The sequence below is a fragment of the Hyaena hyaena genome, unplaced genomic scaffold (assembly GCF_003009895.1).
Source record: "Hyaena hyaena isolate Hyena2069 unplaced genomic scaffold, ASM300989v1 scaffold_67, whole genome shotgun sequence".
NCBI lineage: Eukaryota > Metazoa > Chordata > Mammalia > Carnivora > Hyaenidae > Hyaena > Hyaena hyaena.
Window position 1 is genome coordinate 2,621,083 of NW_024080699.1, and position 18,021 is coordinate 2,639,103.

Below are 18,021 nucleotides of genomic sequence, written 5' to 3' on the forward strand. Positions count from 1 at the left end.
GTCCCACAGAAGAGGCAATGAAAATGAACCCCCTCAACGGCAACATCCAGGAGTTAATTACATCTTCAATCATTAGGACATACTGACCATTTTTCTGGATCATTTTCCATTAGCAACAAAGTCCCTTTAGTTTATACATTGCAGCAGGATTTTCTACTAGGATGCACAGTTTAAAAAATGACCTGAAGAGCTCACTGAGACATTTGCAAATCTATTTAATATAACTATAGATATAAGCGGACATTTTCTTGGTTATTATAACTCTGTGCCTGATGAAATCACATTTTGTGAATTAGCTATATGTGGTAACAATTCACGTAAGATTTCCCGTCATTACCAGGAAGGACTGAAAGCTAAGGGCATAAAACTTTCATCATGAGAATTATATAGCCATCGGGGCCACTGAAAAGTATAAAAAGTCATTTCCAATAACCATTGTGGACAAAAATGTGAGCAGAATAATACAGTATTTTGAAAATATTTTAATATTTGTCATTTTTTTGCCTGTGCTATTAATATATACATTGATTTAGTAATAAATATACTACTATTACATAGAGTGCAATATTTTAGTATTCATAACTGTTTGAAATTAATGCTGCTATTATCTGAAGAAAGGAATAAATAAATATCATGCCCAAATTCCAAACCAATGCTCAAGAGATTATCATTAACAAAAATTATAAAATAAACATGTTGGGCATTATTTTTTAAGCATGATTCTTGTAAACACGGCCAAGATCACTTTTCTCAGTCCTGACATTTCCCGTGATGGCTTTCAAAGAAAATACAACACACAAATCCTATCACTTTTTTTTTTTTTTTTTTTTTGCATAGGGAATGCATTCATTGTATTTGAAAATGAAGCAATCCTTCGATGAAATGTCTTCATCACATAGCACTTGTTTTCTGTAGGAATTCAGAACTTTGGAGCAATAAAAGTGCTCTGCATACGTTTATAAAATATGCTCTCTGGATTTAAAATTTAACAGAAAAATTTCAAGACAAGTCATAGTCCTGATTCGAAAATAGTATGTACATGATATCCGCCCCCAGGAGGCCATACCTCGCTGTAGCACAACACAGTGTACAGATGTGAAGCACAGTGTTTCATAGAAGTTTCCCTCAGATTTTCTTCGCGTCGGTAGCTAAGTGGTTAATGATTATGCACATTCCGCTGGTTGGAGACAAGGTAGAAGGGGGAGGGAGAGTGTGTGGGGACAAATGTCAAGCGGATCATGGAAAAATTGGCAAAAATGCAGTACGTATGCTTTCAATGGTGCACTTTATAAAACAGTTTGCTTTATTCATATTCTTTTATAAAGTGCAATATTTCTTAAAACAGCGACATGTACCTTAATATTCTGCAATAACCATTAAAACAGGTTGCCAGGAAAGAGCAGTGCAAAATGAAAACATACGTCGCTTAGCATGCGTGTCAGATGGGTCCCATATACAGAGCATGGGACCATACGTTACTGTTTTTTGTTTTGTTTTTTTTTTTTACTTTTTAGAAAAAGATTAATAACAACAAGTTACCATCGTAGGTAACCATACAATAAAGACAATAAGTTAAAATCCTCTCTCAAGAAATTAAGTGTATGCCACACATAAGATTCGCTACACGATCTTCTTTGAAAACCGTCAGCCCTCTCTCTCTGATAAATCATCGTTCAAAGGGTGCCCAGCTCTTAAGGACCCACAATGTCCACGAGGCAAAGCAAAAGGCGTCATCATCACCGAACGAGTGACTCCTGCGGGCGCACATCTGGGACACCCGAGACTCGTTTTGCGAGCAGCTCAAACCTGACCCGCCCCTAAGGAGGTGTACGGTCGCCCCTGCTCTTTCAAGAAAAGTCCTGTCGGCCTCGCGCCAGGTTCCCCAAACAGTAAAACGTGTGCTCGATTCACAGTAACATTCTCTGTGCGGTGCTTTTGGACACGGACAGCCGATCGGGTTTTCCCGAACAGAATTCCCTAAGAGGCAGGTTCCACGAAGGCCAACGGGGCACATGTGGGAAAGTGCGCGACGTCACCCCAGGCCCGGGCCGAGGGCACGAAGGTGCGGTGGGTCGTCCTCGGGACCGGCCCGCCCTCCGCCTGCGCTTCAGTCCGAGAACTGGGAGAGGGTCTCGGGGTTACTGCCGTCGGCGGGGTGGCCGGGCTGCAGGGTCTTCGTCGGGGTGGTCTTCCCGTGCGACTGGGAGGAGGAGGAGTGGGAGCTTTCGCTCGAGCTGCTGCGCGTCTCTGTGCTGGTGCTGGTCTTCTTCATTTTCCTCCTCTTGGCCAGAGGGGCCTTGTCGACATTCTGAAGGCAAAAGCCCTCTCGCTTGTATTTGTTAAAGGCCTAGGGGAGAAAGAGAGGGAGCCTCTGTGAAGGCAAAGGGACTGACGCCTTCTTGGCAGGTCCGACTTCTAGAAGACAACTTTCGGTCGGCAACCACGGCTCCAAGTTGTTTTGGGAACAGAGTCCTTTCTTTTAGTATATGTGCTGCTGAAGCGAGCACTGGGAACAGAGTCCTTAAAACCATTCCTTGCAAACCTCCTGGTGGGACAGGGAAGCTCAGGGGAAGAGTCTCAAGGGCTCCGTGTGAACCAAACCGGCCAGGTTGCTCAGGAGTCCCGATTCTCCTCAACCTTTTGACGAAGTTAGTGCTACCTCTCAGTAAAAGTGCTAGCCACCCCCCTGCCCAGCCCCCATTACTTTGTGTCTGAAATTTAAATGCGACCACAGGGGCACCTGGGTGGCTCAGTTGGTTAAGCATCGGCTCAGGTCATGATCTCACGGTTAGTGGGTTCGAGCCCCGCAATGGGCTCTGTGCTGATAGAGCAGAGCCTGCTTGGGATTCTCTCTCTCTCTATCTCTCTCTCTCTCTCTTCCCCACTCCCCTCATGTCTTTCTGTCCCCCCCCCATTTCTCTCTCTCTTTCAAAATAAATAAATAAACTTATAAAATAAAATTCCGACCATAAAATCCCAATACAGAGCAGATCTGATCTGTTACAGCCCCTGCTCTCCACTTCCAGGTCGGGGTGATCTGGGTGGACGTTGGACACTTTATCTACACAGAGAGGCTTAGCTCCACACATCTCAGCCTGGTTTCTCACAGCAGCCTGTCCCTGCTTCTCTTAGTCTCCAGCTTGGGTGTCACTGGGGTTACTACTGACAGCTTTGCGTCAAATATCACTGGGAAGGTGGGGATCATCTGCTACAAACTCTTCCAGTTAATCTCTTCACACCTCAATGGTACCCTAGTTCATTAATTTTCATCCATTTCTGCAGCTGAAGGAGAAACTATCCTTTTTCCTCTCTCAAGATAATCCCTTCAGAGGTAATTTTATTTCTCCGGAACGGAACTCACCTATTCCTTATGCAATTATCTTAAAGTATTAGCATCTGCTTGGCACAAATGCGCACACTCTTACTCCACATCCCGCACGGCTCGAGGGTACGTTATGCATAAGTGGTTGTTAGGTGAACAGACTTTCACATGTGCCTTAGCTCCTAATGTTTACTTACAGCTTTTAAAGAAAAGGATTTAGCTTATTTGAGAGAGAAAAGTTCCAGTATATTGCCTATTGTTTTCATTATCTCCCGAAATTCTCCAACTATTCAAATATCACACTACTGCCTCAGCTCACAAACTCATTCTAAGTGTCTTATGAGTATTGGTGGGTCAGCAGGGACTCTGGTCCCCCCCGCCCCCCAATTCCTGCTAATCCGTGTGTTTATATCCTGAAGGGATTAATAAAAACATACCTAAAATTAAAAGAACATTGTTTTAAATGTACCACTCAGAGTGTGTCTTTGAGGTCATGATTCCTTTCAAACCCGCCCTATGTGTGTGGAGCCCAGGGCCTTACGTGGAAGGTGGCTTTCACGCAGGTTTGCACAGCAGCCCCCGAAGATCCTAGAATGTCTGGAGTCATCAGAGGATTTGAGGACAGCTGACTGCCATCTTGAAGCCACTCATTGTATCTCAAGCCTGACATTTTAAGCCTTTTATTTGGATCGACTGTGAGAAGTCCTATGGGAATAATGAAGATATTTTTATTTTATGATGCTTAACTGGCCAAGCCACCCAGACACCCCCTGTGTACAAACATCTTGTACAAGTCAGTAAGTGCGGGACGGCAGTAGAGATGTGGAGATGGAGACCCAAAGAGGAGATATGAGGGGACACACAGACAAAAACCAACTAGGACAGCATCAGGGGACAAGCACAACAGCATAATCCCCATGCACAGTGCGTGAGCGGCCCAGGAGAAGGGCTCTGGACAGACCGCGCGGGCACCCTGGCAGGCTTCCAGAAGAGGAGTCCTGGGAGGTGGGTGCAAGTGGGCTCGATGAAGAGGGGGGTGCCCCAGGGATTACAAAGCACCAGCGTAGTCACGCAGGAACCTGAGAGCTGGCACATTTGAAGAAGTCAAAGGCAGAGTAAGGGTAGCAGGAGGCACAGGCAGGCAGGGTGAGGTCATGAAGGGCTTTGAATTTCAAATGTCCCCATATAGGAGTCTGACCGGAAGCTAACAGGGACTCTGCAGAATTTTTAACAGAAGAGAGGCATGAGCACATCCGGATATGAAGAAGGTCGCCCTGCGGATGGCTCACGGACAGGTGAAGTCCGAGGAAGTGCGACAGGCTGAAGGGATGCTGTGGGATCTCAGGGGAGGGTGGAGGGCAGGAAGCGAGGGTGACTGTGTGAACAGGGAGAAGGAAGTGGTGAGGAGGGGCGCCGAACCCGCGGCACCGAATGGCTGCAGGAGGTAAGGAAGGTACGAGACATATGGTGACACCCAGGTTTCTGTCTTGGTGTTCCAGCTGCTTGGCAGTGCAAAAAGGGGATGGAAGAGGCATATTTTGGGGGAAAGGATAGTAATATAGTGTCAGTTCATTTAGGAGGTGTTAGACGGAGACACTATGGACCCAGTGTATGTGGATAAGACTATTAAAGGACACAGTTCTGGTAAGAAAAATAAATAAGGTCAGGGAGCCTGGGGGGCTCAGTCAGTTAACTGCTTGACTTCAGCTCAGGTCATGATCTCATGGTTCGTGAGTTCCAGCCCCGTGTCTGACTTTGTGCTGACAGCTCAGAGCCTGGAGCCTGCTTCAGATTCTGTGTCTCCCTCTCTCTGCCCCTCCCCTGCTCACGCTCTGTCTCTCTCTCAAAAATAAACATTTAAATAAAAAAAATTCAAAAAAAGAAAAAATAAGGTTCAGATGAGTAACCTGGAAACCTTTTAGAACACACATAAGCTCCATGACTAATTAACAAATAAATATATGCACAATGAGTATGATTCCATTTTACTCACTATGCATCATACAAAATGTAAAATCTCATCAGATTCTTACCTTGGATCAAATCTTTAGCTTCTTGGGATACATTCTTCCAGGCTTCTCCTTCAAAGGAGAAATCTCCCTTTTTAATCTTCTTCATGATTTCCACTGCACTGGTACATGTCAAACTTTTGTCATGAGACTGGAATGGAACTTGCCCTGACAACATTGTATACTATCAAGAAAAAAAGGGAACAAAACAGAATGTCTGCCAAAGTCATTGTCAAAGCTCCTCCAGTAATCTTATTACTAGCTTCATCAGCATAATTTACCAAATACCCTAACTACCATTACTAGGTTTAAAAGATTATGTAGACTTCTATTGCTGAAGCAACAAACACATTCAAAGCCTGGTAAATAAAGTGAGATAACTTATGATATCGAAATTTAAATACCAAGAAAAACAAAACAAGAATAATCCGGCTGCTTCTGAAAAGACAGAATTCATGTTAACAGAAAATTGAGAGGTAGCAGAATGCCTCCGTAACTATTTTTTGATGCAATTGTTTTTAGTTTATGCATTTATTTTGAGAGAGACAGAGAAGAAGAGAGAATGAGCGGGGGGGGGGGGGAGGTTAGAGAGAGAGAGGGAGAGAGAAAATCACAAGCAGGGTCCATGCTCAGTGCTGAGCCCAACGCAGGGCTTGATCTTGTGACTATGAGATCATGACTTCAGCCGAAATCAATCAAGAGTCGGGACCCTTAACCCACTGAGCCATGCAGGTGCCCCAACAGCTATTTTTTTTTCTATTTAATTCCACACATCCTTTCCCTAGGACATTACAGTTAAGAACTTTACACATTTTTAATTCAGGCCTTCCTATTTTGGTTGTAATTACCATCTTAATTTTATTTGTCTCATTGTTGGGCTAAATATAATGAGTTCTCTACAGCCACCTGTTTTCACTGTAGCCATGTGTTTGAAAATTTATGTTTAAGGTTTCTGCCCTTTAAAAAGCCAACAGAAAAACTGGAAAGCTAAGTAAGGCTGGCCTTTGCAGCACAGACTGGATTTCAACCTTAAACTTCTCGGACGGTTTTCTCTCTGCTCACGGAAAGACTTAAGGGCCTGCAGAGGTGGAAAGTGAGCCAACATGGTGGGGGGCTAGCGGGCATTAACGAACCCACAGTGTCTCAGCGCAGACCACAGAGAAGCACCCCCCAGCGAGGAGAGGGTGCTGGTTTCAGCAACAGCCGGCTCACCACGGCACTCAGTGAGGAAGGGACACGAAGAAGAGAGTCTCTGCTTCACCCCCAGCCCTAAGTAGGAGGTGTGGACCCGTCGAGAAGTTTCCAGAAGGACTATGCCATGTTTCTCTTCTGCCTATGTGTCTGATAAGCTGGCTCACCCTCAGGATGGCAAGATGGTGAAGCAGCTCTCAGGAAAGACGGAAGTTCTCAGACAGGATAATACAAATAACACTCAAAGGGGAAACCGGAAGATCTAACCAGGTGGGCAGCGCACAGACCCCGGGGTCGGAAGGATGGAGGATGGGGAGAAACGAGACGCAGACAGACAGGGCAAGAAACCTGACATCTCTGAGGTGACCAGAGACCATGAGGCTCCGGGCAAATTCGGACCTTCTGAAAAAGAAAATTGTGCCTGACAGAATAAAATCTCTACTTGTGAGGATGGAGAGTTTGAAAACAGAAGATGCTGAGGAGTAGAAACCTTGGTTACTAATCTGTAGCAGCTTGATGCCGAAGATCTTTGTTCTAAGAAGGGAAATGCTAGAACATCTATAGAACAATGCCAGAAGAGTCTAAGAAAACCAGAAGCCTCCCTAAGTCTTCTCTCCTTCATCCTTCATGCAGACACAGTAACATTCACACAGCCGACACCTTTTCCCGAAGTTTCCCTCTTCAGACTCCGGCACTGGCTTCCCGACACTCCTCCAGCACCTTTCAAGCTCCGGCCTCTCCTTCCCTCCCGGGCTCAGCCTCTGCGGCGCCATATTCCCACCCCCCATCCCAACCCACTTCCCGGCCTGTGCACAAACTACTTGGTCTCCTTAGAAGGGCCATTTTCTCTCCTGAGCCGGCAGAGGCCCACCCACCCTGTGGTGGAACTTTCCAGGATGTGTAACGAGGGCCTCCGCCATCTGCCATCGTTACTCCAGAGAGAAGATACACAGCAGGAAGGGAAAATGAGCTTCAGCATCAGACAGACCTGGTTTCCAACAATGGTTTTTTTACTTACGACCTTCTATTTTCTAGCTTTTTAGTTTACTAGCTTGGGTAAGTCAGTTAACCTCTCTTAGACCACGTCTTCATCTATACAATGAATGTAACAGGATCACGCAACCCACTGCACTTGGTAACAGCAGCAGCCTGCTCAGTAATATACCCAGCTTCACTCCGTTCTTCCTTTCTTCTCTTTCTCTGGTTGGAAGGAAGCAGGGCCCCCATTTTCCCGATGGAAAGTGGGGAATCAGAACAGTGAGTCAGGCAACTTTAAAGCCCCTTCCCAAAGGTCTGCTTTCTAGATCACTGGGAGCTCCAACTCTCTCAGCCTGAGTTCCCCGGAGAGCAGAGACTAATGCAAATTCCTGAGGCGGAAGACTTGAGAACAGGGAACAGTGTACACACCCAGGGAACTAGAGGCCCTGGTTAAGATGTACCAGCAGGATCAGCTGCGGTGCTGAATGTGGTACAAGTGAATATGGTGCTGCCATTGATAAGCACCTACTGATCTGGTCGATAGATTCTTCTTGATCTCTATCAATAGGAAGGATCAAAGCAGAAAGTCTTTACATACCAAGGATAGCATTCACTGTCTTGCCCAAGTGCTGTGCCAACTCTCCGGCTCTGTTATAATATAGTCTGTTAGGACCTTGATCATCTTGACATTCTCAAGAATCCCATGCTGACTCTCTGTCCTGATGTCTTCATTAAATGAGACCTGCTGAGCAGGAGCCAGCAGGTATCCTAAACGCCTTATAAGCACATGAATGTCAGAGGGAGGGTAATGAACTCTACAGACATGCAGGGGACTGTCGCTTTGGTAAAGACGTTAGAGCTCCAATGGTTAGGGGCGAAGAGACATTCCCCCTGAAAGACAAATTGCTGTACCTTGTCCCACTAAGAAAGAGGCACAGGACTTCGTGGGCTTCTTTGGACTTTGGTGACAGCATACACTGCACTTGAGAATCTTGCTCCAATCCGTTTATCAAGTGACTTGGAAGGCTACCAGTTCCAAGCGGGGCCCAGAGTCAAGAGGGCTCGGCAGCAAGTCCTAGCCATAACACAAGCCGTCCCGTTACCCTAGGCCATAGGATTTGGTTGACTCGACTGTGCTAGATGTATCTTTGAAAGGTAAGAATGCTGTGTGGAGGGTCTGGTAACTGCGAGGGAAGAGTTGCAGAGCAGAACTGCAGGATTCTGCGTGGGGTCATGCCTTCCGTGGCAGAGAACTGCTCTCTGAAGAACAGCTCCTGGATGCAACTGGTTCCTCGTAGGCTGTGAATGCCTCATATACGATGACCAGAACTGATTCATAAAGTCACAGCAGCGATCCAAAGTACTATGGACACAGCACACTTAGAACCAATCCTAGGAAGTCCAGAAGGCACGAGTAGGTTACATTCACAGGTGCGTGGCACCTATCTCCACTGCACCAACACTTCTTCAAGTCAAGCCAATGGCCTCCTTGTGGAGGGGTTCTCTATGACTTCCTTCCTCTCTGGAAGAAGAAAGGAAATTGAGACTGCTTGATAGATGGCCCGCTAGAGCATGAGAACCTCAGGGAAGGTGCCGGCTCAGGACAATACACCATGGGGTCGGGGCTCTGTCCTTGAGGACTGTGTTGAGCCACTGGCTGAACCACTGGTGCTGGGTCCCCCATATTTAGATTCTGTGGGTGCAGGGCCCACATAGAAAATCCATGTTTCTGTCCATGAAAACTTAGAGTTTGTGTAGTTCGAGTTCTTGTTCACGAACTCAAGCGACCAGTTGCACTTGGTAAGAGGTGGCAACTTAGGTGTGCACCCTCCTTCTTTCTCTGCTTCTCTCCTCATCCCTGGGATTATGCTCCTTAGGAACAGGATGAAACAAACTGTAGCTTCAGTTTCTGCCTTTTTGGGGAACCCAGGCTAGAATATCTGTCTACTGTGGATGAACATTTGATTTGTTTCCAGTTTGGGACATTTTTGAAACACGCTGCTATGTATTTTCGTATATACATCTTTTGGAACATAAAAATACAATTGCTGTTGGGTTTATTCCTGAGAATGAGCTGCTGGGTCATTCGGTCTGTGTGCGTTCAGTAGATCCTGCCAAATAGTTTTCCAAAATATGTTTCACTTCTTAATCCTACCCTACTTCCTAACAGATATATGAGTGCAGCTGACTATAAGAAAGTAACCTTTATAAATACAGTTTTCTTGCTTTCTGATGTGTAATAATGCAACAAGTTTTTGGGTAGAGAAATTAATTCTCCACCTTTAGGAGTGTTTCAAGGAGATTGGTGATCAGGGAGCTTGTAGAAAAGACCCCTGGCTCTGGAAGAGGTAGAAATAAACAAACGCTAGGCTCGTTTTAACGTCAAGATCTTACAATTGTGGTTGATTATCCAGGAATAGACTTGTGTTAAAAATAGTTTTGTGCTTGCAAATTGTTTGCAAATGGTGTGGCAAACAAGTATTTATATACATAAAGATATATATCTATATGTGCGTGTTCATAGATATGCATTACGTATATGCTTACGTATGCATGTATGTATACATACACACACACATATGGAGAATGTGCACACAAGAGGGAATTAAAGAGAAAGAAAAAAAAGGAATGTGGCAAAATGTTAGATGTTCACAGTATTATTCTCAGATTTTATTCTAGGTCTGAAGTGTCCAAAATATTTTTTAATGTTTTATTTATTTCTGAGAGAGAGAGAGAGACAGCGTGAGCAGGGGAAGGTCAGAGAGAGAGGGAGATACAGAATCTGAAGCAGGCTCCAGGCTCTGAGCTGGCAGTCAGCACAGAGCCCGACGTGGGGCTCGAACCCACGACCTGTGAGATCATGACCTGAGCTGAAGCCGGATGCTTAACTGACTGAGCCACCCAGGCACCCCCAAAATAAAATTTTAAGAGTAAAAAAATAAAGTCTCCTAAATGAAACACTTGGAAGAATCACATTTTCAATGGAATTAGATACCACCCCACAGGCATGTCATATGCTCCCGTGGGGCAGCATATGATCCTTTCCTATGTAAATACTTTGTGTCATGGACTGAATGTTTGTATGCTTGCAAAATTAATACGTTGAAGACCCACCCCCAACATGCCTATCTTTAGAGACAGGGCCTTTATGGAGGTAATGAAAGTTAAATGAAGTCATAGGGGTGGGGCCTTGATCCAACAGGATTAGTGTCCTTAGAAAAAGAAACACCAGGGAGCCTACTCCCGTTCTCTCTCCAAGCACACACGCCATGGAGAGGCAAAGTGAAGATACAGAAAGCAGGTGGCTGTTTAAGCTCAAGGGGAAACCCCTCACCAGACAACAGCACTGCTCACATCTTGGTATTGGACTTCCCAGCATCCAGTCTGTGAGAAAACATATTTCTGTTGTTTAAGCCACCTCACCCATGGTATCTGGTTATGGCAGCACCGAGCTAAGACACTGTGTAAGCTCTATTCTAATTAAAGTGCTGTATGTTTCTTTAAAAATTTTTTTAATATTTATTTTTGAGAGAGAGGAGAGAGAGAGAGAGAGAGGGAAAGAGAAAGAGAGAGCCGGGGAGGGGCAGAGAGAGAAGGAGACACAGAATCTGAAGCAGGCTCCAGGCTCTGAGCTGTCAGCACAGAGCCCAACGCGGGGCTCGAGCCCACAAAACCTGAGATTGTGACCTAAGTTGAAGTAGGACGCTTAACTGACTGAGCCAGCCAGGCATCCCAAGGGCCATCGATTTCTAAGGCAAATTGGGAGACTCCAGATAAGCTTTATGCTTGCAGTGGAATAACTGAGACTTTGTATCTAGAGCCTATGAAGATACGTATTTGTTCATGTAGAAGAGTTCACAAAGCACTCTGGGTTCTTTTTGAGAGTTTAACGCATGCGCTAACACTGTTCTGCATCTGTATTTCCTTGTTTCTAAAAGACAAAAGTCCTTTAAAAGCACAATAACACCATTTTCGCATCTAAAAAAATTAGTAGTAATTCCTTTACATCGTTCACTCTCCAATTAATATCCAGATTTCTCCAACTGTGTTATTGACATGTATATATCGATTATAATTACATCTGGATGACTTAGAGTTTGAACCTAATAAATAGCACTGAAATTAGAATTGGCTTGAATCAGAAATGAAGTTAAGTGTAAATGTTGTTTCCTAAGTGTCTTTTAATCTGTAGGGTTCTCGGGCTCTTTTCTTTCTTCTAGGAGAAACTGGGTTATTAGTCGTGTAGAACTGCCCATAGTCAGGATATTGTGACTATACGCCTGTAGTACTGTGTAAGGTGTTCTTCATCCTCTGCTTGTCTTAGAAACTTGAAGTAGATCTAGAGAGACACATGGCCTCCGTCTGTGCCACTACACACAGCGATTTCCATACATGTGGCATTCGGAAGCTCTAAAACACTCGTCTGCATTCATCTCTAAGACTTTTTTGTAAAACCTTAAGAAGCATGATGATTATAACTGACCTATATTTAAAGTAAAGGCTCTTTCACAAGGAGTACTTTTATATTATTACTAAAACTGGGGCGCTCTCTTTTAATGAGACTAAATTTTTGGGGGGAATGTTAATGAAAATGTAACCAGTTTAAGCTCTTAAAACTCTCAAATCTATAGTAGTCATTGTTTATTTTTATGAAAAGAATCTTATGCATAAATATTTTTGTTTGAAAATTATAACTTATGACTTAAAGTTGCTGAAATAAAAGCCATATAAAGCTTAAAAATAAAAGAGGAGCCATCCTGCATGGACGACTGGTTAGCCACTACAGGAGAATAAAATAAAATCCCAGATGGAGTGCAGATTTAAATGTAAAAATAAAATATAAATCCTGAGGAAAATTTAGGAGAATATTTTTATAATCTTGGGTTGGGGTAGGGGTGGTGTGACAATCTGACATCAAAATCACATGTCATAGGGGTGCCTGGGGGGCGCTCAGTCCGTTAAGTGTCTGACTTCCGCTTAGGTCATGATCTCAAGGTCTGTGAGCTCAAGCCCCGTGTCGGGCTCTGTGCTGACAGCTCGGAGCCTGGAGTCTGCTTTAGATCCTGTGTCTCTCTCTCTCTCTCTCTCTGACCCTTCCCCGCTCGTGCTATCTCTGTCTGTCTCTCTCTCGACAATAAACATTTAAAAAAAATTAAAAGAAACATATTATAAAGGAAAAGACTGACATCTTACTACATAGAAATAAAAAAAATTCTCCATTTACACCCTGAAACACAAATGAAAATCTCATGATACTATAAACAAAGTTTTCAAACAAATGACAAAATCAGAAAAAAAAACAACAACCCATCTCCACTATCAATGGCAAAGGATTAAAATCCTTCACAGAGCTTTAAAATAAGAAAAATTTCCCCACAGAAAATGGGCAAAGCTCATGAACAGCAATTCACAAAAAAGAAAATACAAGTGTCCAAATACATGAAAAGATGCTCAAAACTGAATATTCATCAAAGAAACGTATGCAAATCACAACAGCGGAAAATAATTTCAGATTGAAATTGATAGTATTTGATGTATTCACATACAGTTGATGAGAACATGATCTGGTAAACCTTCTAGAAGGTATTCAAGGGATAGGTGTCAAAATAAAGATGTGCATGCCCTTCTCATAGGCGTCTGTTCCAGGGAAATAATGAGACAAATGCAGACATGTCTATTAAAAAAATATTCAGTTGTGTAGTTTGTAATCAGTGAAAAACTGGAAAATGCTAACTGTTCATTAGTAAAGAAAAGGTTAACTGAAGTTTGGAGGCTCACACTACATGTGTAATATAAGCTCATTTGCTAAAAAACCCAAACAGCTGTACACGTACATAGAAGCAGCTGAAAGCCAGGAAGCACACAGAACATGGCGGCGGCAAGCTAGAATAGGGGGCGCTCGCGCACATCACCTCCACACAATGAATCATGAGTCAGTCCACTGGCTCCTCAACTCTTCCTGGATTGTCTGAAAATTTCTCCCTAAGATTACGCATTCCAAGTTACATGCAGAAAAAGTAAAGCTATTTTGAGAAGACACATGCCAAGGTTCTTCTGGTTTAATGTTCTGTTTCTGATCAGAGCAGCCCAGGACATTTCGTGAAAAGCATGCTTACCACGATTCCTCTAAGTTACTACAAATATTTCCCACTTTGTCTATTAATTTGTTAATTTATCCTAAATCATCTTATTTCATTACATTTTTAGTCTGAAAATCTCACAGTATATATATATGTGTATGTATATACATATATATACATACACATATATATGTATGTGTATGTGTGTATATCTATATTTAAGCTTATTTATTTATTTTGGAGGGGGAGCAAGCACGTGTGCAGGTGAGAGAGTGGGGAAGGGCAGAGAGGGAGAGAGAGAGAACCCTAAGCAGGTTCTGTGTCACCAGAGCAGAGCCAGATGGGGGGCTCGAACCCACAAACAATGAGCTCATGACCTGAGTCAAAACCAGGAATCAGACACTTAACCAACTGAGCCACCCAGGCATCCCTCAGAGAATATATGCTTTAATGTTTTTCTACAAATAAGTCACTTTGCCATTTTCACATTATATCTAATAAGCATTATCTTTTGAAAATATACTATTGCATCTCTAAAAAAAATCTATATAAACTATATAAATTCTTATGCATATAAAACACAGTACCTTAAATATTTCAAAATAAACCAAAATAAAAACTCCTACATTGTCTCCAATGTAAATTTCAAAAAAGGGAAATAGCCTTTGGTCAGACCTTTAATTGGTTGTAGAGAAAAGACACCAATTTGCCAATTTTCCCCACAACTTTAAGAAAAACATCAGAGAGAGAGAAAGAGAGAGAAAGAGAGAGAGACAGCGAGAGAGAGGTAAGAGGCCATCCAGGGACTGACTAGGTTTAACATCTTTAGTGAAATGAACTCACCAAAATGACACCCAGACTCCAGAGGTCACAGGACTCGTCATAGCCGTTATGATTCAAGAGCTCGGGGGCAGCATAGTGCAGGGTGAAGCAGGGGGTCTTCAGAGGCTGGTTATCAGGCGGCTTTAAGCGTGCAAACCCAAAATCGATCACTTTGATTTCCAAATTGTCATTTTCATCAGTAAACAATAAATTCTGCAAGATACAAGCACGTAAATGAGTCTCTTATGAGATTGTCCTGGGACTTGGTGATACCATTTATGTAACTTCGTCTGTGTCTGTGCTGATACCAGATTCAGACACGGAGAGAGGTCTGATGGGGAGGGTCCGGGGGCTGGATGCCAGTGTACTATTGTTCTGTCTTAGGCTTTTTTGTTTTATTTCAGTTTTCCAAAGTCTTGTCAAACATTTTCCGACTGCACCACACCACTTCGCATGTCAGAGCCTTGGTCTACATTTTTCTGATAGCGTTTGCCATCTACCTCCTCTGCCAGCCTTGCCAGTGACCGGACTCACGTGCACTTCCTGCTTGTTTAGAGATTTCCCCCCTAATGTGCCACCAAACCGAAGTTAGGGCTTTTTCTATTTTCTCCTAACGTATTTGCTTTTCCTTCCTGGCACTTATCATGTTGGCATTATTAATCCAACGTCTTCTTCCTCATCAGTCCCTGAGTTCCTAAGGGTAGGGACTGTGCGTCTACCTTATTTATAACTCTATTCCTCAAGCCTGGTGCACTCGTATAGTAGGCGCTTTCGTAAATATCTGTCCACTGAATAAAGTCATAAATAAAATAGCTGTATCCAGTACAGCTTATTCAAGAAGACATGAGATATTCTGGCTTCCAACTGGCTGGCTCAGTTGGAAGAGTGTGCGACTCTTGACCTTGGGGTTGCGAGTCCAAGCCCCACATTGCATGCAGAGATTACTTAAATAAATTTAAAAAAATTTAAGAGAAGACATGGTAAAGACATACATTTCAGAATCTTTTCTCCCAAACAGCTAATCCTTAAACATTTTTTGGATGCTTATGGATATTATTGCTCAGTTATCCAGACCACACTGTTCTCCCGAATCCCTCATCTGCCAAGCCTTCTCAGTCCCGAAGGTTTTACTGTAGCATTTTCGTGTTTCTCACATGTTTAATAAATGCTAGCTGTGCTGAGGCATGATCATCACTTTTATTAGTCTATCAAGCTAGTAGCCACGGGAAGTCAGTCTGATTATACTGTCTTCAGACATGCTGACGAAACCTATTATGTCTTTAAGTTCATTAAATTATTCCTCAGATCTGGAACATCATTTGCTTTGTTAACATTATTCCAGCTAAAATCAGAGACATCGCAGAAGTCTTCGTTCATACAAAGAAGAAAACATCTTCCACACCCTCCACTCAAAAGCTAAAAATGGATAAAGTGGGGGGGGGGGGGGAAGAAAAGCAAAACGATTAAAAAAACTTTTTTTTTTAAATTTTTTTTTTTATGTTTTATTTATTTCTAGGAGAGAGAGACAGCGTGAGCAGGGGAGGGTCAGAGAGAGAGGGAGTCACAGACCGAAAGAGGCTCCAGGCTCTGAGCTGGCAGTCAGCACAGAGCCCGACGTGGGGCTCGAACCCACGAACCGCGAGATCATGACCTGAGCGAAAGTCGGACGCTTAACCGACTAAGCCACCCAGGCGCCCCTAAAAAAACTTTTCTTAAGTTTTCTATCCTACAGTGCTTGATTCTGAATGCGTGGTGGAATTAAAATGTGGATAAAATTAAACGTAAGGCTTCACCACCACTGGAGCCCCAGCTGGGGTTCATGCGCTGGCCCCCGGGAGAAGTCTTTCAGCGAATGACTGGCGAGATCCTCTGTAGCGCAAGCACTGTCCTCTGTACAGAGGACTGTGGGGCACAGCTGGCCCCCCTCCGCAGGAGGCTGCTATGTCTTTGGAAATGGCTTCAGTTTATTCTCTGAGAAGAGGGGCGGAGGACTTCCCTGACTGCAGTTCTTGAAATGAAGGAGAGGCGGCGCTCTCCGCTCCGGCTCTCCGGGTGGGGCTGGGTGCGCATGGGCAGGAGCCGCAGGAAGAAGTGGCCTTTCAGCCTCCTCTCAAGCTCCACCTGAAACTAATCTGATGTCACTCGTCTTCATCTCTCAAGAAGATGTACAGTTTGAAAAGTACAGAGCAGCCCACTGAGAATGTCAGCCAGCTTCTAAGTTTATCTGCTTCTCACCTAGAATTCAGGATTCTGCCCACGCCGAAAGCAAATGCCACATTAATATTGACCAAAAGATATATAATCAGGCCTTAAAATATGACATCAGTGGGAAAGGGATTACACTTTTGGCCTGGGAATAATATACTCTGTCATCTAAAAGTCAAAGTGAAAGTTATTTTATTACAGAGATATTTTCATTTCTCCAGAATCTATGTTGATTTAGGACTATAATTGTAGTAGAATGTCCCAATTAATCGGACAATTCTTCATTTCAAATGGCTATTTGAAAGAAAAGGTTGGTAACAAGTGGAATGAAGCTACAGAAGTATCTTCGTATCGGTAAGATGGGAAGGCAAATTTAAATCTTGTTGGAAAGGACAGTTACATCATTTGAGACTCATTGGATGACAGATGGCCGGTTATCAAAGAATAAAACATGTGAAAATGAATTCTATACAGTCATGGAACAGATCTCTTCAATTAAAAAAATTACATGCTTGTTCCTTGTCTATCAAGAAAACATTTAAGTGGTGTGCTTTCGCATTTAAAAATAGATTGCTAATCTCCAATGTACAGAGCACCATATTGCCAGTGGGCGTGCTGCAGGAAAGTGAGAACGCGGATGAAGGAAAGGGGGGGGGGGGAAGCTACCAAAATTGCCAGTCCATAAAACACAATTCACTTTTGATTAATTACTAGTAATATGAATAACAATAAGAGGAAGTCCATAGACAGAAGTTCATGTGCTTTAGAATCAGTTGATTATATTTGGATGCACGGAATTCCATTTTTAAAACATCCTCTTCCTATCAATGATCCAAGATACTTAAAAGGGCAAAAAAATGGTGCTTTTAGAGACATAGTCTTTTGATAGGCTGCAAATAAATTATTATTTTAAAAATATTTGAACACGCTTTATTGTCACAGGGTAATTACACATGAAGTTCTATTTTAAAGAGGACATGTGTATAATTTTGCATACAGTAAAGGGTGAGTCACTGTTGTCCTTTTATAAATCATTGGGTTTTGTTTTTCAATTTTCATTATTATGTTGATGATTTCCTAAAAGGGGGATTTTCATATTTTTGATACTGAAAAGGGTCATTCTAGAGTTAGAACCTTCTTCATTAACCTTTTCAAAGAAGAAATACATAAAAAGCTACTTCTGCATTGCTACACAATTCTATAAATATAGTCCATGAGCAAAGACACACATATAAGGATGGTACAGCTAATTAGATCAAGACAATTCTTGATGCTAAATATTTAGAACAGAATTATATACATTCTGATTCATGAGCTAATCAATTTGATTACAAAAATGAAAAACAAGCTTTCAGAATACATCATTAAAGAAAAATAAACCTGTAAAAATCCATACACATATAGAAGGGATATT

General features: G+C 42.9%; 1 protein-coding gene across 2 annotated transcripts in view; it reads right to left on the reverse strand.

The window, feature by feature from the left end:
• Positions 1 to 323: 323 nt before the first annotated feature.
• The window catches only part of RPS6KA5 (ribosomal protein S6 kinase A5), a 179,614-nt gene continuing 161,916 nt past the window's right edge, over positions 324 to 18,021 (reverse strand). For both annotated transcript variants that reach the window (XM_039232507.1, XM_039232508.1), the window contains 4 exons: positions 14,424 to 14,615; positions 5,356 to 5,515; positions 3,864 to 4,027; positions 324 to 2,347 (listed from right to left, as the gene is read on the reverse strand). In XM_039232507.1, coding sequence (XP_039088438.1) covers positions 2,108 to 2,347; positions 3,864 to 4,027; positions 5,356 to 5,515; positions 14,424 to 14,615 — 756 coding nt within the window. In that variant the 3' untranslated portion in view covers positions 324 to 2,107. The remainder of the gene's footprint in view (positions 2,348 to 3,863; positions 4,028 to 5,355; positions 5,516 to 14,423; positions 14,616 to 18,021) is intronic.